Below are 24,593 nucleotides of genomic sequence, written 5' to 3'. Positions count from 1 at the left end.
TTTGATGTTACAAGTTTTTGTATGAGTTAATTCTAACTATACCAATGTCATGGTGGCATTTAGAGTACTTAAGGACCGAACATCTTGTGCAGACAAATGATGAAAGACACGAAACAGAGAACAAATACATCAGAGATTTGGAAGCTATTGAGAAAAAAGAAATTCCTGCAACCAAACAAGTAAGGCTTCATTCACATTCACTCAAATAGAAATTTCCCAAACGCAAATTAAAATTTCGACTTTTGGCATGTTAAGAGGTTATCTATGAAAGGATTAGGCCTTGAAGTACATTTAATGATATTGATATCGCACTTCTGTGATGTATACATCTTCAGATTGAATTAACCTTTCCCTTGTATGCACGAGTAATACTAATAAGTAATAACCACAGTTATACGTTAAAATGTTTAAGAAATGTGTATTCTTCCAATTATATCGGGTCGGCTTGCAAGTTGCATGAAATATTCGGCCTTGATGCAAATATTTGGATGTTTCAGGATATTCCTGTCATTCCTGAAATTGGGCCAAGTCAAAATGCATCATCAGTCACAGTGGAAACTAAAGGAACAGCAGAGAGTGACAGAGCTGGTGGAGAGTTTCCAAAGGATTGTACACAGAAGGAAATGCAGAAAAAGTGGACTTGTGCTTTATGTTTGGTAACAACTACAAGCAATAAAGACTTGAATTCGCACCTCACTGGGAGGAAACACAGAGATACTATTGAAGCTTTATCGATAGCAAACAAGCAACCTACCCTGCAGAAGCAAAAGGATGCAGAAGGGACAAATGAAATCATGGCTACTGATAATAAAGAAATACTGAAGGTAAAGTTTTGATGTTAAGTCAGTTGTGACATTAAATATAGTTCTTGTATGAGTCTATTCTACCTTTCCGAGTCTCATGGTGACATATTTCAAGTGATTGATGAGTTTCTTCTTGTGCAGGCAAATGGAGAAAGACTCGAAACAGAGAACAAAGACATCAAGGATTTGGAGGCTATTGAGAAAAAGGAATTTCCTTCAACCGAGAAAGTAAGGCTTCATACATATATTCACTAAATCTTAATCTCCTTAAAACAAATTAAAATTGTAGAGTTAAGGCATGCTTAGAGGTCATTTGTGAAAGTTTAGGCTTACAAAGTTACAATTATATATATGAATTGTGTGAATGTGGTCATGATTTTTGTTGTCATTGTTGTTGGTGCTAGAGAACCTATGCTAATATTGTGGCAAGTCAAACGGCATCATCAGCCATAATAGAAACCAAAGGAACAGCAGAGAGTGTCACAGCTTGTGGAGAGGTTCCTCAGAGTTCTACACAGAAGGCAGTGCAGAAAGAGTGGACTTGTGCTTTATGTTTGGTAACGGTTACGTGTGAGAAAACCTTGATTTCCCACCTCAGGGGAAGGAGACACAGGGAAACTATGGAAGTGTTGAAAGCAAAGAAGCAACCTACCCTGCAAAAGAACCTATCAGAACCTATTAGGATGATTAATTCCAAAATAATATGTAAAGTCTGTAATATTATGCTTCCAAGTGAGGACTACGTGGCCTCTCACATAAAAGGGTGGAAGCACTTGTCTAATGTTAAAAGTTGATAGTTACTTGAGATAACCATGTTAGAAGGATATTTGCTTGAAAGTTGAAAAGAAAATTGGTGTAGCAAGCCTTCTCCACTGATAATAGCTGTACCATAACATTGCTGATTCTAAAATGGAAAATGCTTATTATTTTTGACAGCATTTGCATGAAAAGTTTCTTCGAAATTTATCTAATCACACATTTGACATACTATTTTTACCCACGTTTCTAGTGTGTGTATATGTTGTCTGTTGATCCTACTTTGACATAGCAGATTTTGTAAGAAATTTTTTGCACCAAATATTAGTTATCTTCTTAAGTAATCTAAGTTTTAATCTTTTCCTGATCCTTTTGCATTCATGATCCTTTTGTGAAACTTTCTTTTACTGAATATTAGCAATCCTGTACTCCACATTAGACCCACACCATCCGTATCTATTCCTTCAGTTTTCTTGTCTTCTGTTCACGATGCAGAATATGGCAAAGGACCATACTACTTCTCAAGTCCACTCTGCATAAGCATTGGGGCCACATTCAAACACCTCTGCTAGATGCTTTCATTGACAATTGTTTAATCCACTATGATAAATCTAGGAAGGTGAAGACTCTGAGCATATGTGGCTTAAGCATAGCAGGCCAACCTATATGTTGTGAATTCTGACTCAAAACTCACACCAATACAAACTATGATGTGGCTTAAGCATAGCAGGCCAACCTATATAGTAATCAATTTCAAAGTAAACACAAGCAACAACAATAATAACAACACCTAGATCTAATCTAGTAATCAAAGTGAAAAACTCAAAACCACAAGCAAAAGATAAAGAGAGAAGAGAAACAAACACGCCAAAATTGTTGACCCAGTTCGGTCCAACTTGATCTAATATGGGGGAGAGATTGATCTCTCCAATCCACTATCAATGAGTTCTTACAAAGGGATACAAATGGGTTACAAGAAATTAGCTTCAACAAGCTCACAAAGAACAACCTTAATTTCTACCCATTTTCCCAATCTCACCAATGAACAAGACACTCAATGATTTTCACTCACCCAAGGTGTTTACAATGTTTGCCAAATCAAGAGAACTCTAATCAAAGACCCTCAACCAAAAGTTACCTCCTTTGATTTTCCAAGTTTCTCTCTCTTCAACCTCTCCTTCAAAATCTGCAAAGAACATTGTTTTGCCAAATCGTGACACGGTTGGTGCGTACGACCTAAGGTACGATCAACCTTATCTAGAAAACGTGCCTAGCAAGCCGAAAATTGTGACACGTTTTCCAAAAATTGTGTCACGATTGGACACTCAGAAAACATGCTCACGACATGCCAAAATCATGACACGTTACCCAAATCATGTCACGTTTTGGCACTTTCACACAAGCATAATTTTGAGGCATATTGCAATAGTATATATATATATTATGGACTACAATGGAGCACATGATGAATGCACTCTAGGGGGTCATTGAATGCGCTCAGGCAGATGCATTGGATAACTAATGTATTTGGTCTGTAATAGACTAGAAAGAGTTATTCATTAAATTTGAAAAATGAATTTTGATTATAATAATAATCGTAGAGAGTAATTTATTAAAATTTTGACATGAGTTAATCTATTTAAATGTCTATTCATATTAACGTCATATCTTTAAATAAACTACTGAGCCAAAAGGCCAATGAAATTAAGTTTTATTTAAGGATCTAACATGATCTTTATCTTAATTTATATGACATTCTATATAACCACTTGCTCTGACCTTATTTATAAGTAAAAGTTAACATAATTTTTTCGTCTCTTTTAATTTTATGTTGTCGAAGAACGAAAAATAAATTAAAATTATGGAACACAACCCAAAAAAGAAGATCCGAAATTATATTTTGAAACATGAAGACCATGGAATTCACACAGAATTCATGAATAATAATTTATTAGATTTATCCATAAATGCACCTTTAATAATAATAATAATAATAAGATAATAATGAAACCTAAGAATATTTAATTGATGAAACAACTAAATCATATAAATAATATAAAAACTCCTAAAAATATGAAAGAATCCTAAACTATAATAAATAAAAATGATAAAATAATTATTAAAACATATAAAACGTGCATGCATAGACGGTCTTCTCATATATATCTTCTCGGAGAATTTTTAATGATCAACTATGTGGCTGTCACATTCTTCTCCACTAAATAACACCCTTCAACAAACATTACACACATAAACAAGTATTATTTGACAAACATCACCCTGCAAATGATATGATTGAGTACATCCACAACGAACACACCACACACTGCACCCTTCGATGGACATTCAAAGCAAACATGGAACATTGTTAATGACAAAGTATCAAAAGTTTTTTTTTTTTTTTTGTCAGGTAGCCTAGTGGCTAGAGAAATTCACCTTAAAGATGAATAATTGGGGTGTCCGGGGTTCAAACCCCAACCCCTTCACATATTGTGCATTATCCCTTATCAAATGAGCTAAGCTCATGGGAACGACAAAGTATCAAAAGTTATTGACAAACAAAGTGTACGTAGTGAATTGAAGTTTGAGGTAAGTCACAAATTTATATTGCATAAAATAAGAGGTTATATTTCTAAACAATATATCGAAGTAACAAAATTAATTTTAAAAGTACTCACAAAAAATATTATACATATTATAATATAATATTAATTTTTGTCGATTTAATTTAAAATATTATCATCGTAATATATATATATATATATATATATATATATATATATATATATATATATATATATATATATATAGTTATATTTGCGAAAGGATCAAGATTGAAAAAAGTAATATATGGTTTTTATATATAAAATAAAAGTAATTTTCATAATATTTTATGATTAAAAAAAAGTAAATTATCATAATATATTATGAGATAATATCTAAATTCTAAACAAATTTACATATAAAAGATAAAATTTTTAAATTTCAAATTTAGAATTGACGATTTCAATATTATTTTTGTTTGTTAACTTGTGCACTTATTGCACATGTATGCATTTGTCTTAAAATAAATCAAAGATTAATATTTGGCGGCAAAATAATGTATGACACGTCGTAACTCTTTACCACATAACCGTATTATAAATGTTGCATTAAAAGCTATTACCACATACATTATGTAAACAAAATTTAACAATAATCGAATATCGATTGATATGCCAATGAGCTGCATGTAAGTTATGTCGATGAACTTTTATCAAACACGTTAATTTTTACGTATCTTGTTAACGTACAAAATGAGATATGGTTAATGTGATATTTTGTAGACATGCTCTATGTGATAATATAGATCTATATGGTAAATACTTATGGAAGGTGTTGTATTGTTTAATTTGACACCATAATGTCAATTGATCTACACAACACACATACACTAACTTTTTAGCATCTAGTTAAAATGAAAACAAGTGAGTTGCACCTAATAGTCTCCCCCATTTTATTTGTGTTCGTGAAAGCTATAGTCTTGTGACTTTCTTAGCCTTTCTAACATGTTTTCCTAAAATATCTATCCACCTTATACTTTTTTTTTTGTGTCGAAAAAGGGACTTGACCCAACATGAAGAAAGAAAAAAAAAACACTAAAAACCTTTGGGGAAGGATACAACTCTACAATATGCACATAAAGCAAGAGAAATAAAACTGAGCCACATATAAATTTCTAATTTTGAGAGACAAACTAAGTTCAAGTTTGGCAAGACCATCGTAATCTTGGTTTTCTTTAGGATGCACCTCAGTTAAAGTATAAAAGGATAATAGTCTTAATAAATAATTAATTTGTTTAACCAAATTGTGACAATGGTAGTCCCTTAAAAATCACGGTCCTTTAACACTTTAAGCTCATTCATAAATGGTAAAAGCTTAGCCATATTAATAGTGCAATCACCTAAATTCATCACAAATACAATTATGAATCTCCCATCAACATTGCAAATCACACCTCCACACAAAGATAAAGTTCAATTATTTGCAACCGATCCATCGCTTTTAAATTTTACAAAACCCAGTTTTGGTTTATTTCAATAGAAACATAAGCGAAGTAGGGAACACTCATTACATCATTAGAGTTATTAGCAATATATTGAATTAAAGTGTCCTTTAACGTCAAAAAAATTTGGCTCCCAATATCCACCAACTTGGTAGCTAATTAAAGTAGACTTGGAGATCTCCCACTCTATTTTGGCTCGACAAATCTTCTTTACTGTAACTCTAAATGTTACAATTAATTTCAGTGATTTAAATTTCCAATATTTTGACTTGCACGGTGTAAATCGTAAGTTGTATCATAAGTTGTAATAAAGCCACTTATTTTCTTAAGAAAACAACTACTACCTCCGTCCCTAATTATAGGACCCTTCTGAAAAAATAACGGGAATTAAGATAGTGAATATTTGTATTAAATATGTTTGTAATTACTATTATTTTTACAATTTTATCCTTTAAGAGAGAGAGTTGGTTTATGTTTTGAACATGTTATTTATTGCTAATTGAAGAAAAAAATGTATGATAAATAGGGGCATGTATGTAAAGAAATAATTAATGTAGTTGGAAATAACAAAGGGGTCTTATAAAAAGGGACAAAAAAAATTCTCAAAAAGGTCTTATAATTAGAGACGGAGGTAGTAATTTTTTTGTCTGCTTTTAATTTTATGCTGTCGAAGAACGAAATTAAATTTAAAATATGGAACATAACACAAAAAAGAAGACCCGAAATTATATTTTGAAACATGAAGACAATAGAATTCACACAAAATTCATGAATAATAATTTATTAGATTTATCCAACATGCACCTTTAATAATAATAATGAAACCTAAGATTATTTAATTGATGAAACAACTAAATCATATAAATAATATAAAAACTCCTAAAAATATGAAAGAATCCAAAACTATAATAAATAAAAATGATAAAATAATTATTAAAAACATATAAAACGTGCATGCGTAGACCGTCTTCCCATATATATCTTCTCGGAGAATTTTTAATGATCAGCTATGTGATTGTCACATTCTTCTCTACTAAAAAACACCCTTGAACAAACATTACACACATAAACAAGTATTATTTGACAAGCATCACCCCGCAAATGACATGATTGAGTACATCCACAACGAACACATCGTATCCTTCGATGGACATTCAAAACATTGACACTTGGAAAGGTACGTCCACAGTCAAAGCAAATGTAACAGTCTGATTTTCGCTAGAATAATTTTAATTGTTTTAATATGTATTTTTATGTGCTTGTGTGTGATTAGATTCTGATTTTTTTTTATTTTATAAAATCTATAAAAAATTAATCTTTAAATTATTCAATGTCAAAATCATTTTTATTCTAAGGTCCTGAGTTTGAATCCTGCCTTGAGCATTAAAACTCTTGGGGAAAGTTTGCCGTCCATTTGAATCCCACAATGCTCGAGGAATTAGTATTCGCAGTTACGCGGAAAGGGTACTCAGTTTATCCAAAAATGAAGTCACTTTTATTCTAATCCATAACAAACAACCCCTAAATTGTCCCATATCATATTGTTTTGGGTCTTGTTAACCTGTGTCCTAAGGACATGTTAAGGAATCTAAAAAGTGCAACTTTGCATTGGAAAACATAATATTTTGAACTTTTAAGAAGTTGAATGCACGACTTTTAATATGTATATTTTTATAATGAGTTTCTTAATATGTGCCCTTGAGGACACAAGTTAACATTTGCATATTATTTTAAACATTAAAAATGGATCGGGCCGACTCGCTTTGTCATCCAAACTTTTACAGATAGCATTTGGGTAACATTAAAACGTCAAATGTCATGTGACATTGGCCAACCAGAATATCAAAAGTATAGAAAAAGATAAAATAAAAATCCTTGTGAGGAAAACTGCTTTTACTCATCCCTACTTTTACTTACTTACAATTACAAAGAGAAAAGAAAATTCTGGTTTGACCTAAGTTTGACATATAATAGTCCCCAGGTACATGTCTGTTGGTCCCAACTTCCATCTCAAGTTGCTTCATCTTGATTATTTTATTTAGTCCCAGCAACCGACTTTCGATTTTCCTTTTACATGATCGTTTCGTTTATTTTTCCTATCTGGCCTCGGTTCTCATACTTTTGCAACAGCCATCGGTACTAGCTTGAATTGAATTTGATTTTGACTCACATGGCTTCTTCATTCTTGCTCAAACTCGTTTTCAAATCCCTTCATCACTTCGCATGGTATGCAAAATTTTCCTCCTTTCTCTGCTTCACATTATTAGCTTCATGCATAAAGTAGTATAATGGTTTGTTCTTCTTGATATCCTTTACTTTCCTAGGCCTCTTCTTGCTCTGGTGTATCCTATGTAAGTTCTTGATCTTGCTGTTTTGTGTATTGCAAAAAGTTGCTACCTTTTAGATTATTGTTTTGACATTTTGGTTTCTTGTGCTCTTTTTTGGTCTTTTGTGATATTTTTTTTTTTTTTTTACAGGTGTGCTTCCATACAAGCTATCGAGACCGATTCTGATGCAGAAATTAAGAATATAATCTCATATTGGATACTTCTTTCATTAATTTACCTATTTGAGTATGCTTTTATGAGCCTTCTTCTATGGTAAATTCTTTTCCCTCAAAATATAAAATTCTATACATATTTAACCCTTACAATAATAAGTTTAGCATATGTATGTATTGTCGGTAGGGGTGGGAATAAGACCGGTCGAGCTAGACTTAAGACTGACGTGATCAAAAAGTTCAAGGTCTAAGTCTTGTTTGCCATATGTCATAGGCTTATTTTTAGGTATGAGTTTGGCTCTCTTGAAAGTCTGGTTTGATCAATTAGCGTGCTTAAAGAGTTATTTCATATTAAGGTCTTTAAATAAGTAATCTGACATATCTCTAAATAGACTAAGGAACTAATAGACCATTGAGATTAAGCTCCATTTTGATGTTTAACATGATATTTTACAACATTTGACTTTAAATAATATCATATTTCTATTCTATTTTAAATAATACGTGTAAATATGTATAAACATTAATGTTGGCTAATATGCTTAAATTTCTAAATAGGTTAGCAAATTTATAATTTATGCAAAGTATAATATAAGTAATGATTTAAATAAAAATATATTATTCATATTTACTTAAGTAGGCTGACTCGGTAGGCGTGAAAGGTTTGTTGTGGCTTGTAGCCTGACTTTTTAAGCTAAATAAACATCTAAAAAATTTCTTGAGAGCTACTATTTGTGGCCTAAAAGGGTTTTTTAGTGGCTTGTAGTCTGGTCTGGGTTTGACGTAGGATAGGTTGTAGGCCTATTTGATCGGCCCAACTTATTTCCACCTCTAATTGACGATAAGTTTGGCATACCATGATTCTGCCAAACTCACAATTAATCAAAACTCCAAACATCTACTGAGAGTTGACCAAAGCTCATTTTTTTCTCATTAAGAATCAGTACCTGATTGAACTTAAAGATTAGTCAATGCACTTTCTATGTGCCAAATTTGTGATCAAGATCAGGGGATGAAATTCCTTCTAGACTGTCTTTTTCTCTATAAGAAAAGGAATGTTGCTTCAAAAACTGTTTCTATTTTAGTCCATGAAAATAAATGTGGCAAATGACTCCCTTTTGGTTTTCTTAAACCAATTCATGGAGTTGTGTAACTACTTTCATTCCTATGTTTGATATCAGGTTTCACCTCTGGCCGTACATTAAGCTAATGATCATCTTCTGTCTCATCATACCAGACTTTGGACGAGCTTCATATGTTTATAATAACCTCATTCGCCCCATGAAACTGCAAATAGTCTCATGGAGGTTAAATAACTACTGGAGGAAGTGTTTTGTTGAGAAAGATGACTTTTTAATGCATGCAGAGAGATATATGCAAGAGAACGGAACTGAAGCCTTAGAGAAACTCATTGCTAGCAAGGTAATTACAGCTATGTGGCCCTATGGACTATGGTGTATGGTGTATAAATAATATGGAGAACAAACCCAACATAGGCTAAAAATGTCTAAATACTATACTCTAGAACTATATAGGGAAGCATGTATGTGATATGTCTCTACATAATCTGCATAGAATTGAAATCTTTAGCTAACTTTTCTTGTTTTTTCCTATTGTAGAACACAATGTGTAGGCCTGAAGTGACAAATGAAATCATAGCTACTGATAATAAAGAAATGCTAAAGGTGAAGTTTTAATATTAAGTCAGTTGTGACATTAATATAGTTCTTGTATGGAGTACTTAATGAGGAAGCTTGATCTTGTGCAGTCAAATGCAGAAAGACTCCAAATTGAGCACAAAGACATCAAAGACTCGGACGCTGTTGAGAAAAAAGTACTTCCTGCTTTCAAGCAAGTAAGACTTCATTCATATTCGCTCCAAATAGAAATCTCCCAGAGACAAATAAATTTTAGACTTGAGGCATTCTAAGAGGTCATTTGTGAAAGATTTAGGCTTACAAGTACATATGAAATGTGTGGATGTGATCACGATTTTTGTTGTGATTGTTGTTCGGTGATTCTAGACCAACTGTACTTTTATTTGAGGCGTTTCTGCATTTTCATCTATAACTAAAATATAGTCACAATCTCCCATTTAAATGACTGTCATAGTGGTTGTATATCACTCATATGACAATCTTTGAACTGTGTACTAGTTTTTATCATCTTTTGTTTTTTCTTGTACTTTTCTATGTTTTCATTAATTCTACAATGATTGTAATTGTTTGTTCCTAATAGTGGATATTTTACTACAGTTTTCTTTAGTTAATTCTTCACTTTTGATAGCTAGGAAACATGATACAATGTGTGAAACAAAGGGTGACAAATGTGAGCGACGAAAAATGGCTCAGAAATTCTAAAGTTTGCTATTTGTAGGAAATGAAAAGAACATATTTTATTTTCTACCTGTGAGTAAGAAACTTAATGATACCACCCTACTCTAAAGTATATGTCTTCAGATTGAATTATCTTCTCCCTTGTATGCATGAGTAATAGCCATAAATATATGTTGAAAATGTTCAAAAACAGTGTGAGTATTCCTCCGATTATATTGGTTGGCTTGCAGGAAGTACTTGGTCTCTATGCTAATACTTGGATGTTGCAGGATATTCCTGTCTTGCCGAAAATTGGGCCAAGTCAAAATGCATCATTAGCCACAGTGGAAACCAATGTAACAGCAGAAAGAAACAGCGCTGGTGGAGAGGTTCCTCAGAGTTCTACTTCTACACAGAAGGAAGTGCAGAAAGAGTGGACTTGTGCTTTATGTTTGGTAACAACAACGAGTGAGAAAATCTTGAATTCCCACCTGAGTGGAAAGAAACACAGAGCTGCTCTTCAGAGGCAAAAGGATGCAGAGGTGAAAAATGAAATCATAGCTACTGAAAATAAAGAAATACTAAAGATAAAGTTTTGATGTTAAGTGTTGTGAAATCAATTAGTTTTTGTTACAAGTTCTTGTATGAGTCAATTTTACATGTCCCAATCTCATCGAGGCATTTAAATTTTGTCTGCGAGTTGGATTTTGGAGAGCTAAGTCTATATTTTGATCTATATTTGATATTTTAAAAAAAAACTAAATGAACGTGATACATGATTATATAGTACTCCCTCCGTCTCAAAATAATACTCGTTTAAGATTTTTATACGATTTTTCAGGAAATGATTAATTGTGTTGATTTCAATGGTAAAATTAGTATCATTTACTAAAATACCCGTATTAATTGTAGTTAGTAGAATAATTAAGTTGGATGAAATTCAATAAATAAGGGTATAATGGTGGAAAAAAACAGTAAATGCTTCATTGATATTCTAAACTGACAATTATTTTGAGACTGAGAAAAAATGTTAGAGACAATTATTTTGAGACGTAGTGAGTACTTCAATCAAACTTAATTCATTTTTAATAATATTTTACTTAAAAGAGGTCTTCCCCTCCCCTCTAAAATCCAACTCACAGACAAAGCATGAGTACGTAATGAGGGAGCTTCTTGTGCAGACAAATGGAGAAAGGATCCTAACAGAACACAAAATTATCAAAGATCTCGATGCTGTTGAGAAAAAAGAAATTCATGAAACCAAGCAGGTAAGGCTTCATCCACATTCACTCAAAATATGAAGCCCCCAAAGGTTTAAGCCTTCAAGTACATTGTGTGTGTGTGTGTGTGTTGAAAATGTGATAAAAAATGTGTATTCTTCCAATTATACCGGGTAGGTTTACATGAAGTACTTAGTCTCTATGCTATTATTTGGATGTTGCAGGATATTCCTGTCATACCTAAAATTGGGCCAAGTCAAAATGAATCATCAGCCTCAGTGGAAACCAAAGGAACAGTAGAGGGGGACAGGGCTGGTGGAGAGGTTCCTCAGAGTTCTTCTATGCAGATGGATTTGCAGAAAGACCGGACTTGTGATTTATGTTTGACAACAGCAGAGGAAATCTTGAATGCCCGCTTCAGTGGAAGGAAACACAGTGCTGCTCTGCAGAAGCAAAAGGATGCAGAAGCGATAAATGAAATCACAACTACTGATAATAAAGAAATACTAAAGGTAAAGTTTCGATGTTAAGTGTTGTGAAATTAATATAGTTCTTATTACAAGTTCTTGTTTGAGTAAATTTTACATCTCCCAATCTCAAGGGGACAAATGGAGATAGACTCCAAACAGAACACAAAGACATCAAAGATTTGGAGGCTATTGAGGAAAAAGAGATTCCTGCAACCAAACAAGTAACGCTTCATTCATATATTCACTCAAAATTTGTAGGCTATTGACCCAAAGTTTTTTTTTTCTTTTTTTCAACCATAGTTTTATGTTGAAAATGTTCAAAAAATGTGTATTCTTCCAATTATATCGGGTTGGCTTGCATGAAGTATTTAGTCTCTATGCTAATATTTGGAGGTGGCAGGATATCCTCATGCCTAAAATTTGGCCAAGTCAAATGCATCGTCAGCCACAGTGGAAACCAATGGAACAGCAGAGTGACACAGTTGGTGTAGAGGTTCCACAGAGTTCTACTATTGCGCAAAAGGAAGTGCAGAAAGAGTGGGCATGTGCTTTATGTTTGGTAACAGTTCCATGTGAAAAAACATTGAATTCCCATCTTAATGGGAGGAAACACAGAGCTGCTTGTGAAGCAGCTTTGAAAGCAAAGAAGCTAAAAATCTACAAGGCCAAAGAGGAGGTGAAACAGGAGAATTTTAGCAATAAGTTAAATTCTGATGTTGAGAATGGAGGTGGTATTGTTAACAACAGGTTGAAGGGACCAGTAAGGATGCAAAAGCTCCATTTCATAGGACCCACACCTTCTCCACAAGCTCTCAGTGGACCAACACCTTTCGGTGGACCAACATCATCCCCAATAAGAGTTCCATTTTCATATCATAGAGGACCAACACCTTTCAGAGGACCGGCGCCTTTTGGAGGACCAACGCCACCTCCAATAAGAGTTCCATTTTCATATCATGGATCAGATGGATCATGGGCACGTCAACCAGAGTTCACGTATTTCATTCCAACTCCTCCTAGGTTGCCACCTCTGGAACCAAACAGTCGTTGAATCTTTATTGTATGCTGATCTTATACTTTTTTTTTGTGATCATTCTTGGTTACGATCATTTTTGTATTTTGGTTATGATCATATGATGATGTAAAAGCCACTTGTTGATTTTGATGATAACCGTAACAATGGTCTAACTTACTACTATATGCATCCTTAGAGGATTTTAGGCAAGGTGTGTACACAAACATTCTTTTTTTTTTTTTAGTAAGGTTAACACAAACATTCTTAAAAATGTGAGGTTAGGAATTTGACATTTATATTGTTTAGTACAAATTTATAAAAAATATTTTTAAGTATTATTTATTTTCAGAAATAAAATTTACACATCTCAAATTTTATTCTCATGTTAAGAGGGTGTGAACTTTTTATTTCCAAGAATAAACACAAACATAGATAAATATGATTTTTGTCCCTGATAATATACAACATTTTACATTTAGTCTATTGTAAAAAATAGTTCTTATTTTTAGTCCTTACAAATAAAGAAACATATTATTTTGATCCTTGCAACAATAGATACATGCACATATACAAAGCAGACACGGATATCGTAATTATATAACGGATAGAGCACATATATCATAGTATTTGTATTCATAGATATTTATTTACATCACTATCTGAAAATTTGATTCCCTAATTTCGAAAATAAATTTAAAATTATTAAATAAGCGCACCCTTGGGATTTGAAATTCCTTTCTCCCATATGTTTCTAAAGTTTAAAAATGGGCAATATATTTATTAAAAAGTTATAAATTTACCAAAAAAAAAAAAAAATCAAAAATTGCAAATTGGCCCCCAAAAGAGTTAAAAAAAAAATGCAAAATGGTCCCATTCAAGAGTACGGATTTATTATTCAATTCAGGTTGTAGGATTTGGGGATGAGAAGCATAAAAAACAAGAGAGGGACCTACTTGAAGTATGTAGTATTTAAGATGCGAACGAGGGACCAATGACATTTTGCTCCGTGTCGGTACGTATATCTTATTTTCGTCCTCCCACTTGCAACCTACCTACTTTATTATTTTACTTACTCACGAAGACTGACTTTTCATTTTCCATTTTCCATTCAGAGCTTCAGTTTGGTAGTAAATGGCTTCTTCATGGTTTCTCAAACTAACTTTCAAATGCCTTTATCATTTTGCATGGTATGAAAATGCATTACGTATATCCCTCCTTTATTTTTTTCACATTATTAATTAGTTGGATGCTGATCAATAGTACCCTTCTTTTATTTCCCTCTCTTTTCTAGGCCTCTTGTTGCTCTGGTGTATCCTATGTAAGTTCTTGCTCTGGCAGGCTGTTTGGTCTATTGAAATAGTTGTTACCTTTTACATTTTTGTTATGCTCTTTTTTCGTTTTTATGTGATTACTGTTTTTGACAGGTGTGCTTCCGTACAAGCAATTGAAACTGACTCCTATGCAGAAACTAAGGATTTGATCTCATATTGGATACTTCTCTCCTTAATTTACCTCTTTGAATATGCTTTTATGAACCTTCTTCTATGGTAATTTTTTTGTTTTCACAACGATAAGTATGATAGATCTATTATTATTATTAGGAAAATTATGTTTTAGGCAGTTACTAGAGAATAAGTTACTGGGGACTGGTTTTTGGTTGGAAAGACGCTCTCGAATTCTTGGAGGGAGAGATCCAAGACTCTAGAATTCCTTGGGAATCTATTTATATTATTAACGTAAAAAATATATATTCTATTATTAATAAAATAGGTTATTTCTATTCCATTTCTATGTTTGGTACTGGTTTCTATCAAAGTATAATAGTGCATGCATGTATTGGTGGTATGTTTGGCGAATTTGTGGGGTCCACTTATTAAAATTGGTCACACTAATCTATCACTTGTGGCTATCTCTCTCATAATTAATGGAGGAAGATAGATAAATGGAGCAAATCTGAACTCGATTTTATTAAACTAAAGTTTAGTTTTTGCTAAAGCCATGGTGACATAATGTTATTTCGCCAAATTCACCGGCAATCTTTCTAAGAATCGACCAAGTTGGTTTTTTTTTTCAGTGAGAATGAGTATCTGATTGAACTTGATATTAATCAATGCACATTTAATGTGCCAAATTTTTAGTGGAAATTAAGGCATGAAATTCCTTATAGGATGTCTTTTGCTCTATAAGAAAATAAACCTTGCTATTTTATTCAATGAAAAGAATTGTTGCAAATGACTCCCTTTTGATTTTGATCAAATCAAAAGTTTTTAACTACCTCATTACCATGTTTGACATCAGGTTTCAGCTCTGGCCCTACACTAAGCTAATGATCATCTTCTGGCTCATCATACCAGACTTTGGACGAGCTTCTTATGTTTATAATAAACTCAGTCGCTTTCTGAAACCGCACATAGTCACATGGGGGTTAAATAACTCCTGGAAGAAGTGGTTTTTTGAGAAAGATAACTTTTTAATGCATGCAGAGATATATATGAAAGAGAATGGAACTGAAGCCTTAGAGAAACTCATTGCTAGCAAGGTAAACAGTTATGTTGTATAAAAAATTGGAGTACAAACCAACATAGGGTAATTTTTCTAGAGTTGTAGTAGTTTGACATGTATTATGTGGATGTTTTTACATCTGCAAAGCAGTTGAAAATTTTAGCTAATATATCATATTGTAGAACACAATGTGTAGGCCTGATGCAGAAGCGACAAATGAAATTTCAGCTACCGATGATAAAGAAATGTTAAAGGTAAAGTTTTGATGCTAAGTCATTTGTGAAATTAATATAGTTCTTGCCACTAGTTCTTCTATGAGTCAATTCTACCTGTCTTAGTCTCATGGTGACATTTAGAGTACTAATGAGAGAGGGTCTTTCTGCAGACAAATGGAGAAAGGCTCCAAACAGAGCAAAAAGATATCCAAGGTTTGGAAGCTATTGAGAAAAAAGAAATTCCTGCAACCAAGCAAGTAAGGCCTCATTCATATATTCACTCAAAATAGAAATCCCCCCAGGACCAATTAAAATTTTAGACTTGTGACATGCTAAGACGTCATTTGTGAAATGTTTAGGCCTTCAAGAACAGTTAGTTAATGATATCACACTTGTTTGAAGTATAGATCTTCAGATTGAATTATTTTCTCCCTTTGTATGCATGAGTAATAATAACCTTAGATATATGTTGAAAATGTTCGAAAATGTTTATTGTTCCAATTATATTGGGTTGCTTGTATGAAGTACTTGGTCTCTATGCTTATATTTGGATGTTGCAGGATATTCCTGTCATGCTAAAAATTAGGCCAAGTCAAAATGCATCATCAGTCACAGTGGAAACCAAAGGAACAGCAGAGAGTGAAAGGGCTGGTGGAGAAGTTCCTCGGAGTTCTACACAGAAGGAAGTGCAGAGAGAGTGGACTTGTGCTATATGTTTGGTAACAACATCGCGTGAGAAAGACTTGATTTCCCACCTTAATGGAAGGAAACACAGGGATACTAGTGAAGCTTTAATATCAAAGAAGCAACCTACCCGGCAGAAGCAAAAGGGTGCAGAAGCGACAACAAATAAAACCATAGCTACTGATAATAAAAAAATACCCAAGGTAAAGTTTTGATGTGAAGTGTTCTGAAATTAATATATATTTCTTGCTACAAGTTCTTGTATGAGTCCAATTCTACATGTCCCATCTCATGGTGACATTTAGACTACTTAATGAGGGAGCTTCTTGTGCAGAAAAATGGAGAAAGATTCCAAACAGAGAAAAAGAACATCAAGTATTTGGAGGCTATTGATAAAAAAGAAATTTCTGTAACCAAGCAAGTAAGGATTAATTCATATATTCATTTAAAATAGAAATCTTCCAAGGACAAATTAAAATTTTAGACCTGAGTTGAGGCATGCTAAAAGGTCATTTGTGAAAGTTTTAGGCTTACAAGTGCGCGCGTGCGCATGTGTGTGTAAATTGTATGGATGTGGTCATGAATTTTGTTGCATTGTTGTTGGTGCTATAGAATGTATGCTAATATTTTTGTAAGTCAAAAGGCATCATCAACCATAGTAGAAACCAAAGGAATAGATGGCAGTGACCCAGCTGGTGGAGAGGTTCCTCCGAGTTCTACTGCTACACAGAAGGAAGTGCCGAAAGAGTGGACTTGTGCTTTATGTTTGGTAACAACTTCGAGCCAGATAACCTTGAATTCTCATATTAATGGGAGGAAACACAGAGCTGCTTGTGAAGCAGCTTTGAAAGCAAAGAAGCAACCTGCTCCGCAGAAGAACCCTTCAGAACCCTTTAGGATGATTAATTCCAAATTAATATGTAAAGTCTGTAATGTTATGCTTCCAAGTGAGGAGTATATGGCATCTCACGTAAATGGATGGAAGCACTTGTCTAAAATTCAAAGTTGATAGTTTTGATAACCATAGCGTAGGGACATTTTGCTTGAAAGTTGAAAAGCAAATTGGGGTAGCAAGCTTCTTGACTGATATTATTAAGTGTACCAAAACATTGCCAATTCTTAAATGGAAAATGCTTTATTAGTTTAAGTATTGCTATTTGGTATGACAAATAATTATAACACAAGGCAAGAATCACTCCGTGTAAATGTTTTAAGGAGTCAACAAACTCTTGATTTGCTATTTTGCAGAAAACACCGAGGTATAGACCAATCATGCGTGTTTGTATTAACACGTGTAATTGTTCTTCATTATAAACACCATTCTCCTATTAGTTTTGACAGCATTTGCATGAATCAGCGTGAAGAGTTTCTTTGAAATTTTATCCAATCACATATATGACTTACTATTTTTACACACACTTCCTGTATTTATGTGTATATATTGATCCTATTTTTACCATTTGCAGGATAATCCTGTCATGCCTAAAATTGCGTCAAGTCAAAATGCATCATCAGCCACAGTAGAAACTAAAGGAACAGCAAAGAGTGACAAAGCTGGTGAAGAGTATCTCAAGAGTTCTACGCAGAAGGAACTGCAGGAAGAGTGGCCTTGCGCTTTGTGCTCGGTAACAACATCGAGCAAGATAACCTTGAATTCCCATCTTAATGGGAGGAAACACAGGGCTAGTTGTGAAGCTGCTTTGAAAGCAAAGAAGCAAGCTGCTCTGCAGAAGCTGAACATCTATCAGTCCAAAGAGGAGGTGAAACAGAAGGATGTTAGCAATAAGTTCAATTCCAATGTTAAGAGTGGAGATAATATTCTTAAGAAAGGATTAAAGGGAACAGTAGTGATGGATGATAAGGTGCAAAAGAACCAGGCTGAGCCTGTTAGGACGCATAATTCAAAATCAATATGTAGAGTCTGTGATGTTGTCCTTCTTAGTGAGGCCAATGTGGTCTCTCACATGAATGGGAAGAAGCATTTGGCTAAATTTAAGGACATTGGCATTGCTTGAAGTTAAATTGAAAGGGAGTCGGGGTAGCAAGCCTACTTGACTCATGTTGATATACCAGGTGTACATTACATTGCTGCAGATAACTCTTAAATGGAAATGCTTAATACTAACAGTTTTGAAAGCATTTGCATGAAACCCTTTTTTTATTGAAATTTAATACTAATAGTTTGGTCATCCGGTCCGTGGTCGTTGCTCTTTTCTGTAGCTTCTGTACAATTATTTGTTATAGATGAAAAATTAAGAGATTATGGTATTTCAGTCTGAGAAAGGAAAGACTTTTCAAGTATATTTTTTGCACCCTTGGGGTTAGTATGAAATATTCTGTACCAAATAGTGGTGTCCAATCTTAAATATGTTACCTGAGGTGGACTTATATAAAAATAAAATAAATAAAACTAGCAAAAGGATGACAGTCGCTGCTATTAGTTGTCCGTTTCTCTTAAGTTTTGAAAATTAATTTTGATACAATTGACACATAATTAATTTTAAATCCCCCTAAAAAAATTAATTTGAAAGAGCGAGGTTAAAAAGTTGAGTCATTTTTTATAATAATATTTTAAAGTGAGTTTAGAAAATGTAATCTCTTGTAGGTTGTTTCAATTTTACAGTTGGAAAGTCGTTATATTCTTTTCAAATGCTTAATAAGTGTAACAAGCTTTTTAAAGCTAATAACCCATATCAAGAATCCTAATATTCTATTAATGGTCTAAATGTATTTTAAACCCTTAACTTTTGAAATTTAGTTATTTCTGTATTAGCTTTCGAGATAAACCTGAAGCAATTTATAGTACAGTTATACGTGGATGGATGTATTATTCATGGATTCGGCTCCTAAAATATAAACCCTCATTTTGGAAAATATAATATAGGAGAAGGAATTGGGGATTAAAAGCAGGGAAAAAATGGAAAATGTACAACGAGAAGGGCCTATGACATTTTATTAAAGTGTACAAAGTTTCCAAAATAGAAAAAATTATACACATGACTTTCTGGTGATCAAGATTTTTGAGAGGTTGGCATTGCCATGTTAATCTTGCTACCACCAACTGAATCCTTCCACTGCTGAGTTATTGTTTTGATCTGTGTATAAAAGTTAACCCCTGCTTTGCCTGCAATTCAATAATTCAAATCAAACACTATCGCCTACAGTATATCATAAGAAAAATGAACTCTTAAAGAATGTAATTGATAAATGATTGTACAATAACATGTGATTGATTGATGTCCATGATGTGTCAGCGTAGTGGTAAGAGTTTGACTTGTAACTTTAAGGAACAAAGTTCAAATCCCTTCACCGACGGTTGTAAAATGATCATTAAAGCTGATTTTACTATTAACAATTCCCCCCTTTCAGATGTATTTAAACAAATAAATAAATACTAAATGATTGCAGACAAGCCAGATTTTGGAGAAGTCACTCTACCGTAGAAATTGAGATCACCAGCAAATGACGCCTTGTTGCCTGTAAATGAGAAAAATGGCAAAGGAACTGGAATAGGAACATTGATGCCAACCTGGTCCAAGATCCAAAATGAGTATATCAATATCACTACAATACATTATTATATTTGTGGTAGAGAGAATCTAATCCTAATGCATAAACTAGTTGAAATTTATCAGCATTATCATTCATCAATGTCCTTCCAAGAATTAGTAAATATTTACCTGCCCAGCCTCAATCTCAGTCTGAAATTTCCTGGCAGCAACACCAGAAGTAGTAAATATAGAAGCGCCGTTTCCATACCTGTTGGAAATGATAGAGTAAGAAATAATTATATAGCTGTTTAATATAAGGCGATGACAATAGCCGTGTGTTTGATAAATACTTGTTTTTGTTGATAATGCTTATGGCATCTTCCAAGCTATCAGCCTGAAGATAAAAACAAAACAGAAAAACACATTTCAGCATCCAACACAAATGTCTGTCTCATCTGGTGAAAACAAATAAGATTCTAAGGATGAAATAAAAAGACATACCTCCATGAAAAGAAGAACTGGGCCAAAAATTTCCTCCTGTGTGTATCATGTTAAAGACAGTCAAGTTTAATATACATAAACATCAACTCTCTATTCTGAAGGAGTTCTTTTAGTAGAAACCTTGAGATTTGAAATTGGTAAGAAAATACCTTGTAGCACTCCATGTCGGCAGTGATATTTGATAAGATAGTGGGGCCAACAAAATTGCCAGATTCATATCCTGGGACCTATTTGTCATGCACGTATGAACTGATAAGCAATCCTTAAAATTGGGCAGAACAAATGGGGGAAAAATAACACAAATCAAAATAATCTACCATTATATGGGAAAACAAAGGCCTACTCAAGGACTATTTTCTATTTTACTTTCCTGTTTAGCATGATTGATTTTATTTTATCTTATCCTGACAGACACATAATCAAAGGAATGAAAACAAGGATCTCAAAGCTATGCTAAACTATGTATCTAATGCATTGGGGCATTTTTCATTCATATATGCTATTTTTCAGTTGAGCTTCTTTACCTGGTGAATCAAATTATACGCAATAAAATGCTTGATTATCTCACTATATGTTTGTCTTTTTTCTTCAAAAAAATACGATAACTCGGTTAAAAAGGGAAATTAAGGGTATAATAGCTACCACTATATTTCTTCCATCAAGCAGTAGTCTGGCACCACTTTCGACCCCGGATTGAACTAATCTGTGCACTCGCTCCTTTGCCTGCGAAGCCGGTAAGAATTTTAAATAACATAAATAGCTAAAATATACTCAATGTGCTTCAATGAATAGCCGTAGAAATAATTTTGAATGATACACCAGAGAGAGTAAACAAACCTGTTTGCTGATAACTGGACCAAGATCTGCATCAGGTTCCGTTCCAGCGTTTACTTTAAGAGCTTTGGCACGCTCTATGATTTTAGTTGCCCTGCACAAATATTGTGGAGGATACAATATTTAAATTTTCATAATCAAAATCAATTTTCCAAGGCCAAAAGATAAAAAAAATAAAAAATAAAAATGAATCCATACACCTTCGTCACAAGGTATTTTCTCTAGACAATCTTTTGTTTTTTTTAAATGGAAGGACATAATTTACTGATTATACCAATATTGGAATTATGATAAAATATCCACCCTATATGATTATGCAGAATGAAAAAACTCTCCACATTTAATAAATCTAGATCAATTTCGGACAACAAACTAGAGCAGAAGCTTCAAATTGCTCCAAGTAAAAAAAGCCAACACGGAAATCGTGGTAAACGGAAATCAGTCGAAGCAGAATGGAGTACGATACCATGCTTGTGAACCTCCCACGAAAACAACTGTGCTGAGAGCCATGCACCTTTGCCCAGCAGCTCCAAAACCAGCAGCAACTAAAGCATTTACAGTAGCATCAACATTTGCGTCTGGCATGACGATTGCATGATTTTTGGCCCCCATATTAGACTGCACACCAAATTTTATTAATTGGCCAACTTCATATCATTACATGTTTATATTAACCAATTTCACAGAGAGGAAGAAAAATGAACTGCACCTACCTGAACACGCTTCCCTTTAGCTGCTGCTCTTGAATATATGTGCATTCCAGCCTTTAATACAAATAAGGACTTCAGATAAGTTTATACTAAAAATACAACATAAAGGGGGGTAATAGTTTGCAAAATTTTGGCATGTTAATCATTTGCCGTCTTCTATATATCTTTCTATCTAAGCACATTCAAATGGAAAAAATCATTCAATTTTCTGACAAGATTGCGTTTAAGGTCACAAAAGAGGAATCAATGAAATCAAAGAAGTGAAAAAAACAAACAATTATAAGACAACTTACAACATTGGAACCAACAAATGATATGGCTTTGATATCGTCATCGTCACAAATGGCATTCACAACATCCTGTCACCAATAATCAAGGATATCAATCCGTGAGAAAAACAAAGCACAATTATTTCATTCTTAACACATCATAAATTGATAAGTTGTTGCCCTTTGAACAACTTTCACATTTAATTAGTGAGTGTCAAAAGAAACAGGTGAATAAAAAAGCTTAATATAAAGAGTTGATGGCATACATGGGTTCCATGAACAACATTTAATACACCCTCAGGCAAACCAGCTTCCAGTGCCAATTCTGCAAGCATCATAGAAGCACCTGGAACAAACAACAAATATCAAATTACAACCAAGCCTCATCCCACTAGGTGGTTTAGCGTAAAGATATAGCACCCAACTACAGCAAAGTTTGTTTAAAATGCGTTAAGCTTGCTCCGAATGAAAAACGATGTTAGAGGCCCTTTTTCCATTATAATGTTACACTATGCTCCAGATTGAGAAAATAATACAAGGTTATTGATAGAAAGCCAACATCACCTGGGTCTTTCTCTGATGGTTTTAGAACAAATGTATTGCCACAGGTAACAGCCACGGGAAACATCCACAATGGAATCATTGCAGGAAAGTTGAAAGGACAAATCCCAGCACAAACACCAATTGGTTCTCTGACACTGTATGTGTCAACTCCATGTGAAACATTTGAAACATACTCCCCCATTTGTAGAGTTCCCATTCCACAAGCATGTTCCACCACCTCTAAATGATATAAATTAAAAGTATTCAATAATCACATTGCCAAAAATTATGAGCATAACTATGATCTCACTGCAGAATGTTATATAGCAATGACCAACCTAAACCACGAAACACATCTCCTTGTGCATCCTTCAGTGTCTTTCCTTGTTCGGTGGTTATATTAAGAGCAAGTTTATCCTAAAAACAAAGGCGAAATATAATGAAAACTTTCACAGTAAGCATGACGGCATGGATGTCTAAGTGTGCAAAAGATTGCGAGTATGTAACGCATCTTCTGGAATGTTGTGAAATGCTCACCATATCTCTGCGAATGAGCTCCTGGAGCTTCAACATAACACGTTGGCGCGTCGTAACCGGAGTGTTACGCCATGATGGAAATGCCTTCTTAGCTGCAGATACAGCAGCTTTAAACTCTTCATCAGTAGTCAATGGAACTTGTGAAACAACTTCTTGTGTCGCCTATGATTAGATCAGACAAATATTAGAATAGAAGTCTGCATGCATTTCTAAAAAAAAAAAAAAAAAACTGTAAATTCGGTATGTAAGGAAAAAACACTTACAGGGTTTAAAACATCTATGAAATTTGATGATTTAGAGTCAAGAAACCTTCCCCCAATAAGATTGGGAACCCTCTTATTGTGATCAGAAGAAGATGGTTGAGGCGATGTTGAGAAATGGGAGCTTCCGAAAGCAGAGATCTGAGGCATCAAAAACTTTAACTTCTTTGCTGCAAAAACAATTGAAATTGAAAGTAGTGATTGATGATCGTGTATCTGGGCATAAAGAAAAAGAGTACTAAGTATTGATTTGTAGAGTTACCTCGTTGAATAGAAAGCTGCGACATCCTCGTTTGGTTGTGTTGTGCTGCTAGGAAAGGAAAATAATGGGTTTTGAAGAAATTAAGGATGATACAGTTTGGAACCAGACACGAAACGAGAAGCTGAGTCAGCACACTCTCACTGTAGCTATTTCAGTTTATTTATATAGTTTAAGGACGAATAAATTATTGACAGGGGGAATGAATTGTGAGATTTTACCAACTCCTTTCGTATCAAATTCAACCACCTACTATTTAATTCCATTTTTTCTTTTTAATAAAGTGCATTAAGAACCAATAATTAACTGATCGCCCCTTTAATTCTTGAAAAAAATTTGTTTATGGAAAATGATAATATGTTCCTTTTAAGAACTACATGTAAATCCTTCAAAAAAAAAAAAAAAAAACAGAACTACATGTAATCATTCTATTTCAAAGTGGTATTCTTAAATAGTAAAGACAAAAATTAACTTGCGTCTTTGATTCAAAATTAATTAATCAAACATAGTAATTTTTTTTTAAAATGTGTTTATTAAATTTAATTTTGAACTTATAATAAATACAATGCATAAAAATTGAGGGAATATTTTTGCTTTAGAATTTTTTTAACATGTGTTCTTATGACACAAGTTAGCATAATCCTAATATAAAAATCGTCATTTT

The 24,593-nt window shown here is 33.5% G+C and overlaps 3 protein-coding genes across 7 annotated transcripts; 2 read left to right on the top strand and 1 right to left on the bottom strand.

Moving 5' to 3' along the window:
* The first annotated feature begins 7,559 nt into the window (after positions 1-7,559).
* Positions 7,560-13,334, top strand: LOC11413365 (uncharacterized). 4 transcript variants are annotated; one of them, XM_003608330.4, is made up of 11 exons: positions 7,560-7,830; positions 7,929-7,955; positions 8,082-8,204; positions 9,286-9,526; positions 9,724-9,789; positions 9,873-9,959; positions 10,710-10,961; positions 11,601-11,687; positions 11,864-12,151; positions 12,241-12,330; positions 12,510-13,334. In XM_003608330.4, the coding sequence occupies exons 1-11, from the start codon at positions 7,775-7,777 to the stop codon at positions 13,158-13,160; spliced, it is 1,968 nt and encodes a 655-aa protein (XP_003608378.2). In that variant the 5' UTR covers positions 7,560-7,774; the 3' UTR covers positions 13,161-13,334. The 4 variants fall into 4 exon arrangements, with proteins under 4 accessions (XP_003608378.2, XP_013457168.1, XP_024637143.1 ...); XM_013601714.3 differs by lacking the exon at positions 7,929-7,955; XM_024781375.2 differs by lacking the exons at positions 7,560-7,830; positions 7,929-7,955 and having other exon boundaries at positions 8,107-8,204; positions 9,471-9,526.
* Positions 13,335-14,185: 851 nt separating this feature from the next.
* On the top strand, positions 14,186-18,788 carry LOC11405697 (uncharacterized). 2 transcript variants are annotated; one of them, XM_003608334.4, is made up of 9 exons: positions 14,186-14,311; positions 14,416-14,442; positions 14,549-14,671; positions 15,423-15,663; positions 15,809-15,880; positions 16,012-16,098; positions 16,402-16,728; positions 16,860-16,946; positions 17,992-18,788. In XM_003608334.4, exons 1-9 carry the CDS (start codon positions 14,256-14,258, stop codon positions 18,538-18,540), a joined length of 1,569 nt encoding a protein of 522 aa, XP_003608382.2. In that variant the 5' UTR covers positions 14,186-14,255; the 3' UTR covers positions 18,541-18,788. The 2 variants fall into 2 exon arrangements, with proteins under 2 accessions (XP_003608382.2, XP_024636751.1); XM_024780983.2 differs by lacking the exon at positions 16,860-16,946.
* Positions 18,789-19,406: 618 nt separating this feature from the next.
* LOC11410416 (methylmalonate-semialdehyde dehydrogenase [acylating], mitochondrial) lies at positions 19,407-24,093 on the bottom strand. The gene is made up of 17 exons (XM_003608324.3): positions 23,933-24,093; positions 23,674-23,840; positions 23,411-23,572; positions 23,212-23,290; positions 22,895-23,113; positions 22,597-22,676; positions 22,355-22,420; positions 22,065-22,115; positions 21,818-21,969; positions 21,355-21,445; positions 21,160-21,240; positions 20,667-20,744; positions 20,518-20,553; positions 20,367-20,410; positions 20,206-20,284; positions 19,964-20,054; positions 19,407-19,649 (listed from the first exon to the last, which is right to left on the bottom strand). Exons 1-17 carry the CDS (start codon positions 23,955-23,957, stop codon positions 19,537-19,539), a joined length of 1,614 nt encoding a protein of 537 aa, XP_003608372.2. The 5' UTR covers positions 23,958-24,093; the 3' UTR covers positions 19,407-19,536.
* Between the last annotated feature and the right edge of the window lie 500 nt (positions 24,094-24,593).

The sequence above is a fragment of the Medicago truncatula genome, chromosome 4 (genome assembly GCF_003473485.1).
Source record: "Medicago truncatula cultivar Jemalong A17 chromosome 4, MtrunA17r5.0-ANR, whole genome shotgun sequence".
Taxonomy (NCBI): domain Eukaryota; kingdom Viridiplantae; phylum Streptophyta; class Magnoliopsida; order Fabales; family Fabaceae; genus Medicago; species Medicago truncatula.
This window is presented reverse-complemented; position numbering and strand designations above follow the sequence as displayed.

Excerpts from the sequence above, each read along its gene's own strand:
- LOC11413365 (XM_003608330.4), top strand. The coding sequence starts at position 7,775 with ATGGCTTCTTCATTCTTGCTCAAACTCGTTTTCAAATCCCTTCATCAC. Across the intron at positions 7,831-7,928 it reads TCCCTTCATCACTTCGCATG|GCCTCTTCTTGCTCTGGTGT; the intron begins GTATGCAAAATT and ends TTACTTTCCTAG. Across the intron at positions 10,962-11,600 it reads AGAGGCAAAAGGATGCAGAG|ACAAATGGAGAAAGGATCCT; the intron begins GTGAAAAATGAA and ends CTTCTTGTGCAG.
- LOC11405697 (XM_003608334.4), top strand. The coding sequence starts at position 14,256 with ATGGCTTCTTCATGGTTTCTCAAACTAACTTTCAAATGCCTTTATCAT. Across the intron at positions 14,672-15,422 it reads TTTATGAACCTTCTTCTATG|GTTTCAGCTCTGGCCCTACA; the intron begins GTAATTTTTTTG and ends GTTTGACATCAG. Across the intron at positions 15,881-16,011 it reads ATGATAAAGAAATGTTAAAG|ACAAATGGAGAAAGGCTCCA; the intron begins GTAAAGTTTTGA and ends GTCTTTCTGCAG.
- LOC11410416 (XM_003608324.3), bottom strand. The coding sequence starts at position 23,957 with ATGTCGCAGCTTTCTATTCAACGAG. Across the intron at positions 22,677-22,894 it reads ACCATCAGAGAAAGACCCAG|GTGCTTCTATGATGCTTGCA; the intron begins GTGATGTTGGCT and ends TGTTTGTTCCAG. Across the intron at positions 21,241-21,354 it reads GTCCAGTTATCAGCAAACAG|GCAAAGGAGCGAGTGCACAG; the intron begins GTTTGTTTACTC and ends CCGGCTTCGCAG.